This window comes from Liolophura sinensis, chromosome 7 (assembly GCF_032854445.1).
Source record: "Liolophura sinensis isolate JHLJ2023 chromosome 7, CUHK_Ljap_v2, whole genome shotgun sequence".
Classification (NCBI taxonomy): domain Eukaryota; kingdom Metazoa; phylum Mollusca; class Polyplacophora; order Chitonida; family Chitonidae; genus Liolophura; species Liolophura sinensis.
This window is the reverse complement of record NC_088301.1, coordinates 15,658,151-15,678,410: the sequence shown is the minus strand read 5'-3', so window position 1 is coordinate 15,678,410 and position 20,260 is coordinate 15,658,151. Positions and strand designations below refer to the sequence as shown.

Here is a 20,260-nt window from a genome sequence, read left to right as displayed (position 1 = left end):
GTTCTCTGCCAATATCTTATGAATTGCAACTTTCATAATTTTTGCAGTCACATCTGAACAGTAATAACAAAATGATAATAGTGTTTATGGTGACTACACTTACAAATAGTTTGCAAACGATAGACTTTAAGAACCCTACCATCTAGCTATTATGACATTTCACTTTTAAGGATTGTACTGGTATCAAAGGAAAACCCAACATTAAATTAAGGTAATTTAAATTACATGTAAATTAAGAAAAAATTTAATTAGGCCCTCAAAAGTTTATTTTTGTAACGGCCATGGTCTGGATTATATAATTATTCTATAATGCAAAATAAATGGTGTAAGAATCAGGGCATATTGTTATCAGGCATTAATGGAACCAAGTTGTACATAATTTAACTTCAGCATTTGACTGGTTGTGCTAATGACATCACCAATGTACAGGTATATAAGTAAATGTATCGCACTCTAATACTACTGTTACTCCAATTGGGCCTTACCAAATTACCTCCCTTGAGCTCCTGTTTAAAAGGTATCTTTTTTTTTTTGTGAGTAAATCTTGGTTAGGTGTGACCTCAATATCATGGCTACTGCTAATGACAAGTTGAAGTAGCATAAATGAGTTGAAGGCCAAGCTTTAAGGCAGGTTTTGGTTTCGTAAACTTAGTTGGAAAGCCGAGTAAAACATGAAGTATCTTTTTAATCAATTACAAGGTAATATTAACATCTTTGCTCTAATGCTGACTGAATATAATAGGCAGATTCGCCAGATTCTGTGAGCTGAAAAACTATATACTATAAAGACTATATTCAAGATATCTCAACATCTGTGACTGATACATGTATTTTTTTTTTTTTTACATTTTTGTTGAAAACATTTGTCTCTCATGAAATAATCTCCATACAGCCAGTTTTAACAGGTTAGCTCCCACTTCTCATAGTTTCACGCCTCAACACCTAGTCTCGCATTACGTCATAGTTGCTGTATGGTAATAAGGGAGGTAGTTCAGAGCAGGCCTCTTTTATTTAATAGCTCTGTGCAAGAGCTATACTAACTATTATTCTCTTACACTCTTACATTCATAGATTCTCTTCACTTCCACACCATTTTCAAACCCACAAAAAAAAAAAATATATATATATATATATATATATATATATATATAAGTAAGTAGAATATATAAGTACATTGATGTCATTAATCATGATACCCCATGAACAAAATCTGTGCACTGTCACAAGAGCAATACAGATCAAAATACCCACATTATTCTACTACATTGCAACTCTTATCATGTACATATATTTCTAAATGTACACATAAATCTGCAACAGAGAAGGATGAGACAACAATAAATGTATAAATTACCATAAATAAACTGCATGCATCTGCTGTACCACTCCATGTATAGCCATGACTTTGAGAGCTTGTTCAGTCATGTCAGCTGATTTGAGCTCTTTTGAGGTTTGTTTTGGTAGGTAGGATGATATCCTACTGGAAACAGCATATGTGTCAACACCAAATGTAATATTTCGGTAGATCTGCCTGCAAAAATGCTCACTTGTAGGCACAAATTATTAGTCTTGGTTCACATCTTCCTCAACAGGATATCATCATATCTTCCAAACAAATTTCAAAACATCTTTTTAATTGTCATGTTCAAAATTTCCTGTCACACCCAATAAACTCCAGTAGTGTACACATAAAAACATGTACCAAAATTCTTCTTACCTCATTTAGTTCAACAGAATTAAAAAAAAAACCAATCCACTCAACTGGATGAAGAGGTGTAACTTAAGCATGGAACAGAATTAAAGCATACAGACAATTGAATTTTTTTTTTTTTTTAAATGCAATCTGGTTGGAACAAAATGAAATACAGTAAAATCAATTGCGACATTTGCTGAAATGATCTAAACAATCAGTGAGGTACATATCATTACTACATTGTAGGTTGAAGTGCAATCTATACAATCAAGAGTGTTTTGGTAGACAATAAGCACGCAGTTTTCTCATCCATATAATATAAAAAATATGTGTGCACCTGTGAATGTCTGAATTTCTATGATGTCAATACATCTCATTAAAAATAAAGTACATTAACACCTGAACTAGTCCACTGAAGAAAAAAACATTCTTTCTTTTAAGATTTCTGACATGATCCCACATTCGATACATGCATTTATCTGACAGGTGTGAACACGTTTGTTTGACTGGTGCTTAATATTATTCCCAGACATTTGTCCCCAGTGAAATCTTTCTGCTTTGTGAGAGGAGTTCAGAATGCCCAATGTAATTCACTCCCATTTGCCAGATACCTGATAAATCTCCTGGCTTACTTTATTTATTTATTTATTTCATTGGTGTTTTATTCCAAAGTCAAGAATATTTCACTTATACGATGGGGGCCAGCATTATGACGATTTATTTATTTGATTGGCGTTTTACTCCGTACTCAAGAATATTTCACTGATATGACAACAAGCATTATGGTGAGAGGAAACAGGGCAGATCCCAGGGGTAACCCACGACCATCTGCAGGCTGCTGGCTGATCTTCCCACATACGGCCGAAGAGGAGGCCAACATGAGATGGATTTACACTCACAGCTTCCGCACTGGTGTGAGTCTCCTAGGTCATTACGCCATGCTCCTGACATAAAACTTCACACCAGTGAAAGCTTGATTCAAATCTAATAAGTTACTGGATAGATGAATATGAGCTGTGTGTTTTGTCATACCGAACTGCAGTCCTCCTGACAACCACAGAGCGACAGATAACAAAATTGGGTGGCTTGCTTAGCTGTAAAGACACAGATCCTTGGCTAACCATTACAGAAAGAAAGAAAGGGACATCTGCTCAACAAAAAAACCTTCATCTTGTGCATAATTTCAAGGTAAAAAATTTAAAGAAATTCACCACAGCTTCCATATCATGCTAATATTTATCATGCTGTGCACAATGTACCAACTCTTCCAAAAGAAACCCTTCATATTGCCACACAGCCTCATTTTGGATTGGACAGGAGCTGCCCAGTATCCGCAGCATTTTGTCTGAAGCTCTCCATCCATCAGTACACATACACAGGAGAGCTACAGTATCATATATCAATACTGACAAGAAAAAAAACTTTTAGCACAACCAAATTTGACAGCATAATCTGACAGCTATATAATGATAACATCAGCTTTCATTTCATTAAATTACATGTATAATTACAAAACAATATTGTTTTGTACTCACATAGACAAAAGAGAATGGTGTATAGTATGTGATCTGTGCAGAAGTAGTTCTGATAATGCTATTAATTCTCTGTTGTACATGTGTGTACCCTTAATGTACCTAACTGTATACAGAGATGCGGTATGGTGAGTTTTCACTTTGCTCTGCCCTCTAGTTCATCAAGAGTTGTCCCCCTTTACAAAGCAAGGTCTGTTGAAATGTAGCTAAGAATAGACATCAAAGATTTGTCACTATTTATCTTCTGAGTGTGTACAAACCATTTGCAGTCAATAAATGCAGATCACGTGCATGTAGTTGTCTGGTTTATGGAACCTTGCTAAAGACAGAATAATAACATGAACAGAAGGTTTTTAAAGACTTGGCTTGTCACTATCATACACATAGAGAAGAATGTGTTTATAAACGTCAAAGATTTCAGCTGTGTCGGAGCGTACCACAAAACACAAGGGTGGCAAGACGTAGAAGTGAATAACAATTTCTGTTCATGAGATCTTCAGACAATTTTCTTTGCAGTGCCAAACAAGCTGTAGACAACCCATCCAAACAGGCACACCATGGCTGTCTGGTTAAACACAGCATTCCAACTGTGGGTGGCCTCCAAGATGTGACCAGCCATGTACACACCCACAAAACCTGCAATCATAAATAACACATATACAACACCATCCTTCAAGATGTCACCAGGCACATACACGCCCACAAATCCTGCAATCATAAATAACACATATACAACCCCCATAAAACATGCAATCATAAATAACACATATACAAACAATCCTTCAGGATGTCACCAGACAATGCTGGTTGTAAATGCTTAACCCAACCACAAACAGTGAATGCTTAACCAAACCACAAACATTAATTGCTTAACCAAGCCACAAACAGCAAATGCCTAAACAAGCCACAAACAGTGAATGCTTAACCAAACCACAAACAGTAAGCCCTTAACCAAACCACAAACAGTAAATGCATAATCAATCCACAAAGAGTAAACCCTTGATCAAATCACAAACAGCAAACCCTTAACCAAACCACAAACAGTCAACCCTAAATCAAACCACAAACAGTAAACCCCTAACCCAACAACTAACAGTAAATCTTTCATCCTCACAACAGAATGGCATATTTAACACAATACATGTACAAACAGTTCTTGACTTCAGCCATTCACACAAGAGATGTAGTTATTTCCAAGTCTACATAGAAGTTTAATCTGAAAGCAAATCTCGCTTTCCTTTCCTAATAACTGTATTTCACCTGAAGTTCAGCATTTATCAAGGGACGGTTTGCTTGATTCTTACAGATTCGTCCACATTCTTACGGATTCATCTCAAGTTCACTTGAGAATTTTTTGTGAAGTTTGATCCCTTTTTATCAGCAGAACTAAACAAATGGCATCAAAAGTATCATTTGAAGTCCTTTTGAAAAGCAACTTTAAAAACCAAATTTTTGGTAAAATACACTAAATATTAACATGGTCTGACTAACCTGGAATTGCCCCAGCCATGTTCATGATACCTGTACAAAGAATCAAAAATAAGACAGTTAAAAAAAAAAAAAAAAACGTCAAAAGTGTATAAATGAGAGAGATCCTAATGTCAGAAAATATAGTGCCCATGACCAATAAACTCATTTATTTTCATATTTACCCACAAATTTACATGTATTTACTTATTTATTTGACTCTTGTTTAATGCCATGTTCAATAATTTTTCAACTTTCTGATGGCAATCGTTTTTATGGGTGCAGGCCTGGGAAAAAGGATTGACTTTTGGCAAGTTACTGAAAAACTTTCCTCCATGTACTATATAGACTTGTCTGCAATATATTTGGGAGACAAGAGGCCTTCAATGAAAACAACACCATAAGCGCTGTTAACTACTTATTTCTGAAACTCACAAAAGCGGATTCAATACTCTGCTCATTTCTTTTTACAATTTAGGAAACAAATCAGACCAATCTCAATTCTTATCATTCAACCTACTTTCATAAAGACATTGAGATTTTGACACAGGTGTAGCTCCTTAATTTCTGAACCAGTACCGGTAGTCACTGTTGTCTATCCTGGTACTCACCAAACACAGATCCTGCTGAGCCAGGAGCTATATCCTGAGGGTTGACTGCGATGCCACTGTTGTGGAAGCCAGAACAACAGATGCACATGGCCATGCAGAAGAGAGAGCTAGCGTAGGTGGTAGTGTAGGTGAGCAGTATAAGGAATAAGGCCACTCCGGCCAGGTTTATACTCTGGAACACAACCACAAACAAGTTTATTAATTTAAATGATTGTTGTGTTAATCAACAACTTTCAATTAATATGCAACAGTAATCAGTTTTAAGGATGGAGTAAGCAGAGTATACAGGGCAAGCCACTGACCTTTTAGAAAGTTAAAGACAAATTATACTGATGCATACAGACTTGAAAGGCATGTGATATATGGTAAACCACCTAAAATTGTGCATGTTGTTCACACCTGGTTGGTATGATGGTGCTTGTTTGCTATCATGTTTATTTTGTCAACGAATTCTTATAAAGCCCAATCTGGAAAGAGCATGTGGTATCTACAACAGCTGAAACAGCTTTGAGGACAGCGATTGGGTAACAGTTGTCGAAATACCCCATGCAGAGGGTAATGTCATCGTGATCCTGTGAGAAGGGAAAGCCATAATATGCCATCGGTGGCATATCACATGACCACCACTCACCCATCCTCCACTTCACTTTTCTTGTGTGATGGTTTGCCAATCAGGTATTTATTTATTTATATATTTGATTGGTGTTTTATGCCGTACTCAAGAGTATTTTACTTGTACGACCGCGGACAGCATTACTGTGGGAGGAAACAGAGAATAGCCCAGAGGCAAACCCATGACCACACGCAGGTTGCTGACAGACTTTCTAAACAGCTGGAGAGTAAGCAAACATAAGCTGGACTTGGACTCACAGTGACACCAACCAAGTAGGATGGGAAGCTAGAATAGGACAGTGTTGTACATCAGTCTTGTCAATAACATCAGATTCAACAAGAATCACAAAACTGTGTCTGGTACATTTTCCCTAAGAAACATATCATGAAGACTAAAGTAACTATAGCAAATGTTCTTAATAAAGCCAGCAATACGACTGGTGTATAAAGCTGGGGGTTACAGTTTCTTACTTACCGCCATCAGTTTTCTTACAAGAGTAACACTATAACCTAGAAGAAAAGAGAACACTTATATTAAACTTTCACATTTTGTAAAACATTTTTTCTTGAATAATATTTTTAAAAGCTGAAGTCGAGGATAGCATATTTTCTGTACTTGAAGACAAGGCGTTTTAATATTTATGCCAAAAAATGTAGAAGATATGTGTCAGACCCCCATATGAGGGCAATAGAAGCACGAAGGTTTGTCTGGTACCCATGGCTATTCACTGAAGAGTTTTCACCACAGACTGAGTGATATGCAACCTTACCGAATGTGTAGTACTTGTGTATATTTCATTTTCCAATCGCCATAAGCAACCCTCATATTCCATGTCACATTTAGCAACGCAAGCAGGAAACAAAATTTACCAGGCTGGTTGCATTACAAATTTTTTGAAGTTAAGAATCATTTTAACACTATACACAGTATAGGTAAGAGTCTGACATCTACCGAAAGGCGATCATTGGAGCTATTCTTTGTTAAAATCTCTGATATAGCCTCTTTACACGGCATTTCCACACACATATGTATAATAACCCGCATCGGCTTTTGAACAAGTGACTTACCCTTAGAAATGAGATGATCTGCGAACCAGCCGCTGAATATTGATGAGGGTATAGACACTAACCATGGAACAACATTAAAAACCCAGCCCTGAAAGACAAATGACAGAGCTACCATTACATATGAATGTAGCATTAGTCAATTACATGCACAAAGTAACATGAAAGGCATTTACAATAACTATTTATACCTTGCTGAGTGATTCTCGGTTTTCATTGGTCAAAACACAAGTCACATGATGTTCCACAAATTCTAATGTGCAACAACAACTGGTCCAATCAAAGCAGCATCACACTTACAAAGTAATATTCCACATTTACGAGGCAATAGTCAACCATCTTGTGTATTTATTCCATACTAAATTTATCTCCCTTTTGTCCGCTCTCTATCACCCTCTTGTTTGTATTCGTACATGTAATTAGACAAACAATGGCTTAGCCAGCTATTGGTGTACAAATTCTGCGGCTTAAAGATTCAACAGAGCAGGTCCTTTTTTTGGATGGGATGTCAGGAATTGTCAGCTCTTGACAAATTACACTCGATTCGAGCTTTGCACTCACTGAACATCACTTGTCTCACACCGACAATAAGCACACTATCCTTATAACGTCATGTAGCACAAATTGTTAAACATTTCTTGAAGAAACTTTTCATTATATCTGTGTTTTATAATTTTTTTTTTCACTGGAACAACTGAGAAAAATGTGTCATATTCAAATGTATTACTAAAGTGTTTCTTTGGTTAAGATTTTGTGCTCTAAGTAATAATAACATGAATAAAGACGGATTTCATTCAGCACAAGGCTAAAATCCGGCAATAGGATGTTAACAAAATGAACATTTTAAATGGTTATCCAAAACTATCAAAGGGCTTACCTTAGCTGATGGGTAGTTTTCATGAAAATATGAAGGTAACCAGGATAATAAAATATAAAATGCATTACTTTGACAGAAGTGACCCACAATGAGTGACCTGTAAAGAAAAATATATGACATACATGTACCGGTACATACTGGATTATCAGTCTATATATATTGAATATATATTAAAAGTAAATGTATACTGTACAAAAACCACTGTAAAATGGACAAAAACATTTAAACAGAAAATGCATGAAAGCATGCTACCTGTACTTTCTGGCTATAAATTTTCTTCCACTATTTTGCCATATACACAAAATAATGTAGACTTAGTATATAAATGGGAAACAGAAGCCAAGAGTGCCACTGGTGTTCACACTCATGATTGTTGGCTTTGGTCCAAGATAAATGTTGAGATTAGTTCCAGAAGTTGGACTAGAACTACCCAGTTATACAGTTTATAGTGTTTCAATTCAGTTTAAGATGTCTTCCTTTGATACAATTTTAGACAGAATAGCAGCTCATTTATTAGTCAGCTACAATCTGCTTCTTTGTCACTTCAGGTATGTATGTATGTATGTATGTATGTATACTTGAGGTTTAATGTTATTGTCATTCCATGACCTCTTCCCGTGTATGAATCAAAATGTAAATATGTATACTCATGCAAAAACAATCATAATTCAAAATGTACATGTATGTTCATGCAAAAACAATTATAATTCAAAATGTACATGTATGTTCATGCAAAAACAATCATAATTCAAAATGTACATGTATGTTCATGCAAAAACAATTATAATTCAAAATGTACATGTATGTTCATGCAAAAACAATTATAATTCAAAATGTACATGTATGTTCATGCAAAAACAATTATAATTCAAAATGTACATGTATGTTCATGCAAAAACAACCATAATTCAAAATGTACATGTATGTTCATGCAAAAACAATTATAAATCAAAATGTAAAAAAAAAGAATTACAATCACATGATTTGAACTTTTGCGTGTACACTTTTAGTTCAGGCTCATAATTTTCTTATAGTGGCATAAAACAAGTTTCAGGCAAATGGTTTTTACTCCAACATGGAAAATATGTCCAGCCTATAATACACTCACCAAAATGCTGGGGTAGCAAATAATACCAGCCATGGAACTGAAGAGGTTTTTTCCTTGGGTCTGGCAGCCATTTTTTCTGCCACAACCATACTATCTAGCTCTGGAATGTACTTCTGACGATACTGCCCTATAAGGTAGTATCTGACAAACAGCATCCAGGCTAAACCGCCTATACCTACAAACACATCAGACATAAATCAATCACACAGCCCCTTTACACCAAAACTGATTCATCCCTTCATCCCCAATGTCCTGAATTTCTATTACTTTTCTTTCTGGAGGCATGGATATTTGCACAGCTGGCTACTATGACAGTTTCAGTTAATCCATCAACATTCAACTTATTATAACAAGGTTCAACAATTATTTTATTTATTTATTTGATTAGTGTTTTACGCCATACTCAAGAATATTTCACACGTACGGTCGGAGAGGAAGCCAGCATGAGCCAGACTTGGACTCACAGCCACCGCATTGGTGAGACTCCTGGGTCATTACGCTGTGCTAGTGCGCTAACCATCTGAGCCATGGAGGCCCTGGGTTCAACAATAGGGTAAAACGTACTGTTGTGTTGTGAGAAGCAAAGCATCTCTGGCAAAGCTGTCAGTAGGCTACCATGAGTAGTTCGATTTCAAATCTATACGAAACTTATTGATTCCTGTTCTCCAGCCTTCGTTAGTTTTGCACAGTTAAATGTTGCCATAACCTTAGCCTATATCTGAACATAAGTAAGCTTTTTTCATAACAATTCTTCAAAACCAGCCATTTCTGAGTATCTTTCATTGAACCAATGTTGATTTAACAGATCAAACATCTAATAATAGCCAGAAGTAGAATAGTCAACTAGCACAGAAAGAGTGATAACGGTAACTTACTTTAAGAAAGAGACTATATCCAACTCCACAGTGCCCAGAAACTATTCTTTGTCCTTCAGCGTTTACGGATAAAGAAGCTGATATTGCCATTTACTACGGCAAGCTTAGTTTGTTTGTTTGAATACATGTACATAGCAAAATGATAAGGCACCTGATACTACATGATATGTCCCTTCGTACTGTAAGCAGCTTCCACTGGACTAAATAATACTGTTATCATAGTCAGTTCCTGATAAATGGCATAATAATGATATAAACTTGTGATGAATTTGTGGAGCAGCGCTCACACAGTCACATGTGATATCACAATATTGTCACTTACCACAGGCATAGAACGCACTTTCCCACCCATATCGTTCTAGTAGTAAAGAGCCAAGACTGCCACACATCAAAGTGCTGCAAACATGAGAGAAAATGGTATAAAAATCTCTTTCTTTTGACTAAGCAGACTATCCATGTGCACACATATTATGGTATTGTCTCATGAAATTAATTATGATGTTACTAACCTGGCAAAGGCAAATGAGAAACAATCGTACTCAAGACATAAACATGTATATGTATTTCCATATTTTAAATCATAAAGAATACACTAAAGATATCATCATCACCTTACAATGTGGTTACTTATTTGGAATTTAATCTACAAAATTTTACATGAAGCTTCAAAGAAAATCATCACAACTTCAAAGATTTCAACCACAAGAATTAAAAATTGCAAATACATCTGTTTTTTTTGTTTTGTTTTTGGAAATTTACAGGTATATGTACAACAAACACTTGAAAATTAAACTAAAAACAGGAAGGAAAAGATTTATTTATCTATTTGATTGGTGTTTTATGCCGTACTCAAGAATATTTCACCTATACGACGGCGGCCAGCACTATGCTGAGAGGAAGTGGGGCAGAGCCCAGGGGGAAACCCATGACCATCTGCAGGTTGTTGGCAGGCCTTCCCGCGCACAGCCGGGGAGGAAGCCAACATGAGGGAGGGAAATGATACTAAAATGCTACTTCACATTGGAACAATAGATCCTAATTTTAAATAAGCAACCGAATACAAGAGAGAAATATAAAGAAAAGCAAACAAAGAAATAAAAACAAAAGAAAAAGTAACAAGAGTAACAATGGTACTTCACAATGGCACAGAAGTTACTAATTTTAAATAAGCCACCAAATAAAAGAGAGAAATATAAGTAAAAGCAAACAAGGAAATTAGATGAAAAAAAAAACAAACAAACAAACAAACAAATACATACAAAAAGAATACAAGACACTTCAAAGCTCACGGAGAGCATAGATCAACTGGTAGAAAAAGAGTACAAGAAATTCTACAGAAATGAGCAAAAGCGACCACGTAAGAGAAACAACCCTTACCCAAGATGGGAGCCTGCAGCTATAAATGCGTAGGTAAAAGATCGTTCTTTCTCTGAGACTTTTTTCGCTATCATACTAGTGAACCCTGGGTAATGGAAGCCTGGTGAGAAAAAAAAAAGGAGTTTAGAGCACATCCTAGATTTCAGCATATCATCTGACATGAAAATCACCAGGCAGCAAAAGCTACATTCATCCACAATGAACTGCACTGAGTAAAATAATTAAATACACCTGAAAACTGGGGAAAAACTGGAGAACACTGAAGAACAGACAGCCCCACTTAAGGGAACAGCCCAAAGTGCGCATTTAGTATGGGTAGAAAGATCAAGACTTAAGTCTGCAAACCCCTCTCTGCCAAATGAATAAAAAGACTATGACCATCTTTACATCTGCCCTGCGAATTCAAAAAAGCTTTCAGTGAAATAACAACCGCCACCATGTGGCCTGAACAAGCAATTCTCAACACGACCATACAACTGGAACTCCGAACGAACAGACATGCAGATGACAAGACGATGCAGCCAACAAGCCTCACAAATAGAATACAGGAATAACAACAAACAAGACAACAGACATAGACAAGACAGACTGTTTACCATAGAGCAAAGACTTAAAGGCATCTGTTTATCACAGAAGTGCCATTTGAACAAGAGGGTTTTAGCAATGTTCATTATAGAAACTTCAAACAAAATTTCAATAGCGCATGTACATGCTGACGACCATCAAATGAAAAGAGTTTGGATGAAAGTGGTAGGAAATCAAGCTGTATGCCAAATACATGTATGAGCGTATGGAGTTAAAACTGCACTTGTATAAGGATCCAGCCTATCCAGTCTATCCTTACAAGTGCATGCTGCCAACATGTGTAATCAGGACACGAATTCTTGCAACATGTGCCAAACAACAGTAATGACAGTGCATGTGTTCCAGGAAGCATTGATAAAATATGCAGTATCTCAGAGCAACAGCCTTGTGAAGGCTAAGGTTCAGGTTTATAACTGAAACACATATTTATAACTGCATTATTATACATATGATTATAACATTTCTGTACGAAGATTTACATATCTTGTATCATATGTTTACCTGTGTTATCTTTGTACAAAAATTGTATTTTATATTTACCTAGCTCTACATATGTGTATAATATGCTTCTGTTACTCTGTATGTATCCCTGTTATCAGACCTGTATGTGGGCTCCTGGCCTGTTGGCTATGAATATTAATAAACCATAAATCATAAATCATAAACGGCATGTAATTTTGTATAGCAAACTGGATGATGACAAGCTTTTAAAAAATATCACATCCTTTGAATTGTGTCAGAATGAAGAGATGCACATGCAAATGACACACATACACTGTCACACACACAAAAAATGAAACACCAAAAAACACCAAATAATAATAATAAAGGAAGAGGAAGAATAAATTAAAAAAAGCAAAAATAAGGAGAATATAACAGAAAAGACCTGCACTAAACAAGACACACTTCTGTATCAAAGAACAAGGGAGTTTTGAGTTCAAACTCTTATCTCAGAAGGTAAAATAACTCCTACTGTACCATGTGACCTGAAATATTAGGCAGTTTTTATTACATTTACTATAACATGAGCATATAAGAAAGTCTCATAAAAAATTTACTTAGATTAGACGAATTGTGGAGAAAACTGAGAAGAGTCTGTGAACCTAAGAAGTTCCTGATGAAAAGCAGTGTCATTTTGTCTGCGGAACAAGGTGTGACAGGGGATTGGTAAAATAAGGTCAACAAAAGTTGCCCGACATTTTTGACAAGTCACCTTACACAGTAGGACTATTTTTACCTTTAGCAACAAAAGAGTTTGATCTCAAACTAAGATAACATGTGAAAGGATTATCATTCTTCATTGGCACACATACATGTACATGCTTAGTAAGTAGATGAACTAAAAAATAACGACGACTTCAAACCTATGTATCAGCAAGTTTAAAGGGGGTACATTTGTTCTAGATTTGAACAATTACAGTTATATATGTATCTTTGAGAAAAGAAAAGCTAAGAAATTCAGCATTGCATCTGCCAGCACTTTTATTTTTCTTTTCTTCAAAATATACATGTATTCACAAAGCAACGGCCTACATGAACATTAGACAACCCTGATATTTACACAAGCCTGTGCACTGCATGAACGAGTTAAAATGCCATGTGAAGAATATAATCCTTCCAATTATGTTACATGAATTTACTGATCACATCAGTATCTAATGCTAATCAATCTACAGGCTGTAGGTTACGGGCTAGTCATACATGCTCACAAAGGGCCCTAGCGACTTATCAGTACTCACCCTGCATAATTACCAGAGCTAATGGCAGCTGTGACAAACGAGCGTCCTGATTGGCTAACATGTTTGCATATTAAACTCACTGTAGGAGCCATGTGAAAACCTGGAGGTGTAGGGACAATGTTTCAACAAATCAAAACTACAGTACGTACACTTGCACCTCATTATCATATATGTAAACTGTGGTTTCATAGTGCAATTGTTCTGTTGACTTGTTTATTTCAAATAGTCGAATGAAAACAGGACAGGTGATTTTGGCATTCAGCCAATCACATCATCTTTGACACAGCTTACGAGACCGCCCGGCCCTAATTTCATTCCATCTGTCGAAATCGCATCATATGATCACATCATTACACATGTATCATAACACTGTTCCCACTGCACATTGCGGGCTTCTGTGCTCTGTCCATTGGTTTGCACTTTATGGCGTCAACGTTTCTGACCAAAATCAATGCTACTGTAATTCTTCAACCTTTTCACATGTTTGCAAACTGTTTACTCAAGCATACTCTTAAAGGAGAAGAAAATTTAAATGTCAAACAAATACCACTGAAAAAAGTATGCATTTCCTTGCAGGTGCATGCCATATGTACCTCAAGTTGATAAATTATTAATAAATTCAGCACCAAAATCCGCTGTGGGCGACTACTTTTTGCCTAAGATCTAGTCCTGAAGTCTTCTGTGTTAGAAGGAGAATTGCCATTGGAAACCGTTGAAGTGTAGTTCGTACATTTCTGGTAGAACCCTTCTTCCCAGACGGTAGTGAACAGTACAGTTTGTTTTTCGCTTGTCGATCAGGAAATCGGATGTTGGACATAGGTTCTGCGTTTACAAAAACAAGCCGGCAGTTTTAACAACATTCATTGTCTGAGAGGGAACACACCCCCAGCATAATTACAGGGTGTTAAAGATGGAGGACGTGATGAACTCAGTGATTTATGCCAGCTTTGCCTTTTTCAGACTTTACTTGTATGGCAAGGGAAAATCGCAAAATTCTGCAGTAGGCACCACCAGATAGAAAAAAAATGTGCTCTTTTCAGCCTACAGTGTCATTGTTTTAAGTTTTCTTCTCCTTTAAGGCATTATTTTGTGTAGACTGATAAAATTATACTTTCTGTGAAGCCCAATCCAACCAATGTAGTTTTGTCTCAAAAATCAAATTAAAACTGTGCATAAATTGCATTAAAAGTTGCTTTTTCATATGCATAAAGGTTGAGGAATTAAGGTATATCTCTTATTACATGATTTGAAATGCAAAGTTGTTACCTGTATAACTGCCACAACAAGCAACAGCATACAACAGTGAGATATGTGAACGTTTAAGCACGGAAACTGACATTGTGCCTTGTGTCACGCGTGTATGACAGATAGCCTAAAACCTCACAAGACATATTAAAAGTATGATGATCAAATGACATGATAAACAAGACTACAGCCTACCGAACACAGCAAGAGAGAATCCCACTTGTAAAATGCATAATGGCGGTAGAGACTTATTTTAATATTGATGACATGGTCGTTAAACGCCATACTCAAGAACATTTCAATTTTAATATGATGGATGTCAGTTTTACAGATGGAGTAAACCACATAGCTTTTGGTAAGTTACTGATAAACTTTCTCACATGTGAACTACAGATATGCAGGCCATATTGGTGTCAGACAAGGGGTCTTCAACAAATCTGTGGTAGACTGCCACACATGCTATAGCAAACACTTAGTGTAACCGCAAGCAGCGAGAGCAGAGACAAAATGGCACAGAATAACTACAACATTTAATCAAACAGGTAACCATCCATGTATTACAAATTCTGAATAAATATTGGAATTGGGTACCAATCTAATTATGTTGACAACACACAGGCGGCTGGCCTTCAAATGTATCACACCGAAACATGCTTGAAGGATATATTTTAACAATGAATAATGTAAAAGACACCCTCACAGAAAGTGTACATGCTCAGCACAAGACACATGTACATGTACAGTGCATGTCCAGTGCATGTCAAGACATGTTTGATGTTTGGGTCAGGTCATAATGTATATTGCACAACATGAAGAAGGGTGTTTGTTTACATGAGCAACACTTTACAACCTTCAACAACAAGAAATTGCTTTCTTTTTTTTAATTTTTTATTTTTCTTTTCCCTGAAGAGAGACAACTTCTTTCATTCAGGTCATATTAATACAGAGCATATTAGATGGGGATGAATTTCAAATCAGCAAACGTTCTAAAAAAAAAAAAAACATACCAAAGAATAGTATGTTTAATTTCTATCAGATCAGTGAATAATATTACAAAATATCTGAATCCTTGAAATGATGGAATGATGATTTTGAGAGCGTACCTTGACACATGCCCAGCATAACCCGCGAGATGACCAGAATGGTGATGCCCATGTGCTTGTCTGACACAAGAGTGGCCAGGACTGGGGTCCAGAAGGTCAACAGGCTCCATAAAGTAGCGGCTATGGGCAGAATAACATCGCCCCCGATGCGATCACTCAGATAGCCTCCCAGAAACTGTGTCAATGTGTACCCCCAGAAAAAACTTGACAGCACGGTACCCTGAGAAATAGACAGCACTATACATACACATGAGACTGAAAAAGAAAACAACAGTTATAAGTATTAATATCCTACAAATCCCTCAACCTCTTCACATAACAAAGAGCAATTTTCAGTGTGGCTTGCTTCCCTTATTCATTTCATTCTAGAGACAATGCTACTTTAATTGAGTAGGTCAGTGATAGGACTTTACAAAGATTATAATTTTATCAGACTACAAAGAATAGCTCCCTCCTAATACTAGTATGCTTGAATAAACATCTGGTAAACATGCAAAACAGGTGCATTCACGCGAACTCTAACATGTAACCTTGTTATAAGGTTTCAGAGCAATTTATGTTCCTAAACAATTTTATTTTTCCGGAACACAGGATTGTTTTTTGGGGGGTTTTTTTCTAGAGGGAGAGCAGCCATTTTACATAGGCAGCTTGCTAAACGTCATCTATATGCGAATTGACACTTCATCTCCCATCCCAACTACTTTCAATCTTGCATTAAGTCAGATAATTGACTGACTGAAAACAGTCTTAGGTCTGATCACTCTCTACAGCATCATATTCCATTAATCTATCAAAATATACACATATATGTACATACATGTACACTGACTTTAAAGGAGAAGAAAATTGATATATCAAACAAATACCATTGAAAAGAGTATGCATTTATCCTCGCAGGTGCTTGCCATAAAAAAATTCTAATATGTACCTCAGTTGACAAATTATAAATAAAGTCAGTGCCAAAACCCATTGTGGACTACATTTTGTCTAAGAACTAGTCCTGAAGCCTTCTGTGTTAGGAGGAGAACTGCCGTCAGAAACTGCCGAAGTGCAGTTCGTACATTTCCGGTAGAACTCTTCTTCCCAGAAGGTAGTGAACACTACACTTTGTTTTCCGGTTGACGATCGGGAAACTGGAATGTTGAACGTAGGTTCCGAGTTTACAAAAACAAGCCGGCAGTTTTAACGACTCTCACTGGCTGAGAGGCAACACACCCCAGCAAAAATTATGGGGTGTTAAAGATGGAGGACACGATGAACTCAGCGATTTATGCCAGCTTTGCCGTTTTTAAACTTTATGTGTATGGCGAGGAAAAATCGCAAAATTATGCAGCAGGCACCACCAGATAGAAAAAAAATGTGCTCTTTTCAGCCTATAGCGTCATTGTTTTAAGTTTTCTTCTCCTTTAAACATATAAGCATGGCGTATGAGTGGTGCCCACCATGCTTCATCTAGATCTCTCACCGATTCTGTTTTATCCCATTCCAGGTCCTTGGAAATTGCCATGACACAGAGGGGCATAACAGTACGGCAGGCATACAGGGCACTACAGCCCATGAACAAGGCAATCGACCACTGCTTCTTCTCCTGTCTGTTTGAGGAAAAACAAGACATGTATAAAATTTATAACAGAGTACCAGGAGGCTGTGATTTTTTAGTTACATTGTGTACTTTTACAACAGCTGGTACTTAATGTACACGTAAGTTGCACACCATGTTAATGCATATTTAATTTAAGGGTCTTCTGATGTAAGATATCAACAAATTTGCTTTCGACCATATCTCGGTTTATACTAAACATCACCCAACAAATGAAATGCTCAAAATAATCATTATTTAACAGTGAATATTATACAACATATATATAAAATCACGAGAAATTAAAATCAATCTAGTTATGCTCAAAGACAATGACATGGATTAAAACAGGCATCTCTCTTTGTATTTCTCATATACACATGTGTAAACTATGATGTAAAAAACATTCGTGTGTTAAAGGATACACAAAAAGGGAGTATAAAACAATGATTAAGTTTCAATAACAAATGAAGAAAAATATGCCCTGGAATTTTTGTTAATAAAATTCCTTTTTGAGAAAAGGGGGGGGGGGATTTTATACCTGTTAATTACCCCTCTATGTTATGCATATTTTCCGTAAATGGTAAAATTTTTGTCGGAAATTACGTCATCTTGCTTGGAACTACGTTAACACCCCGAAGTACCCCCAGCCCGTTGAACCGTATAGCTAGTCATGACAGTGTGGGCAAGGTGACATATACACAGATACTCCATGGCTTCTTCTGGCCAGTTTAGCGCCCGCTCCGCGCCCATACACCCGCCCCCATTCTATCTGTTACCCACAACCCCACCCATATTTGGCCAAATCCGTTCGGTCTGTCCCCCACAGAGTTCTTTTTAAACAGGGATCATCGTTGCAAGCTACTTAATTTCTTGACTGACCACTGGGGTCTTCAGGAAACTGAGCTTTGAAGGTATTTTTACCTCTCAAAGTGAAAGCTGAAAAATATGTTCGTACTGTTATATGTTATTACACATAGTAATCAGCACATTAAGAAATAAAACCAAAGAGCTTCATGTATCCTTTAATGTAGCCACAAATATAGAAAAATATATTTAAAAATAGCCACATGTGTGTGGTTCAGCTGAACTGACGTTGTACTGACATACCAAGCAGTACACAGTCACACTCAATCCTGGCAGAAATCAGACGGAGGTAGGTAGCCTGTTCTCGCCGTCACATGGCTCAGGGATTCATTAGCTGTTGGGTTTTAAATAAGTAGGTAGGTTACACATTAACTCATACATATCCAGGTAACCCAACAACACAGACAATAAATACACTCTCAAGTGGAAAAGCCTTTGTGAACAACTCAGACAACTGTGAAGAACACAGACAACATGATAACTTGATACCAGATGAAGCGATCGGTTAGAAATGTCAGCTGTGCAACATTACAAGCTGGGTCATTTGCGAACATCTGGGAGAAGTTAGTACACTGTTAAATCAGGAGTCAGCTTCACTTATAAAGCTAACCATATGAGAGTACAGTACTGTATCCACGTGTAGGAGACCAACTGTGACTAAACATGCCTGGGGTCAAATAATCTGACATAGTTTATGCTGAAAACAGTGTGTAAAATTTTAAATTAAAAAAAAACGCCTTTGTTTTCCACAGACCGCCTTGGGTTTTCCACAGGCCATTTTCTCTTTGTACCTTCGTTAAGCTATTTAGTAAAACACACTATCATTAGCACTGTCACGGAGCATGTCGCTGCCAAAGTGTTGTTGACTGGCCAAAACAACAACAACAACATCAGGCTGTCGTCTGCCATATTTTCAGCTAGAGTGCAGCCCTTCGTCATTTACAATGGAGGATCGAGTAATATCGATAGTCCACTGATTTATATACCTGGTCCACAATTTTCCACGAACGGTTTTGCCGACATCTTCGTTGACAGAAACAGTAAATGAGCTGTCCTCGTCCCCTTTGCTGGGGATCACCATTCTGCCTCCCTCCCCAGCTTACATTGTATGGTGACGCTGACACTTCTGTCGGCTACCCTCGGAAATCATCGGAAAAAGGCAGAAAAAAAACTCTGTGGCAGATGTTACTTATAGGCGAACTTTGTACGTGTGTTCAAAATGCGACAATTTATTTGTCTCGATTGTGTTTCCCTCTGAAGTTAATGAAACTCACGTAGAGACAGAAGGGGTTTCAGTATGAGATCGTGGCTGGGAAGGGGTAATTTTAGGCTCTGGGGCCTCACGACATATACGTGTATACATAGCCTCCATTCAGATATATACGTGTAGGCTACCTGTAGTAGGCCAACAATGCGGTGAGAGTAATAATGCTTGTAGGGCTTATTGACAGGTAGGCCTATTAGTAGATATATGGCATATATGTAGTTCATTTTACACATTTTTTTTTCAGTTTCTTACGTGTGTATTCAATCAGAGTAGGCCTACACACGCATCTATACCAACAGCTATGTTATAGGCGTACATGTACATTCAGGGTTACATATGCAGCGTCGTGAATGGTGAATCCGGGGTTCAATCCTGAATCGAGTCATAGGCCTGCCTGAGACTATGTACCGTCGGTATATATATATATATATATATATATATATATATATATATATATATATATATATATATTGTCTCAATATATGAGACAATATTGGCGGGAATAAAGCTCCAGAAAGCTTGCTCTATACCAACTTATAATTGTAAATTAATATTGTTGACTGTTGATACGGCATAACTCAGAAAACAGAAAGAGGCAAACGAAGTGTTCATGGCTCATATAGATTGTGCGAACACTACGCACTAGGTATGTGTTATA

At 36.9% G+C, this 20,260-nt stretch overlaps 1 protein-coding gene across 1 annotated transcript; it reads right to left on the bottom strand.

Moving 5' to 3' along the window:
- Positions 1-1,202: 1,202 nt before the first annotated feature.
- Positions 1,203-19,445, bottom strand: LOC135470191 (voltage-gated purine nucleotide uniporter SLC17A9-like). The gene is made up of 12 exons (XM_064748996.1): positions 19,322-19,445; positions 17,355-17,481; positions 15,890-16,109; positions 11,218-11,317; positions 10,163-10,236; positions 8,966-9,140; positions 7,858-7,954; positions 6,984-7,071; positions 6,391-6,425; positions 5,304-5,475; positions 4,717-4,746; positions 1,203-3,861 (listed from the first exon to the last, which is right to left on the bottom strand). The coding sequence occupies exons 1-12, from the start codon at positions 19,414-19,416 to the stop codon at positions 3,722-3,724; spliced, it is 1,353 nt and encodes a 450-aa protein (XP_064605066.1). The 5' UTR covers positions 19,417-19,445; the 3' UTR covers positions 1,203-3,721.
- Positions 19,446-20,260: the final 815 nt, after the last annotated feature.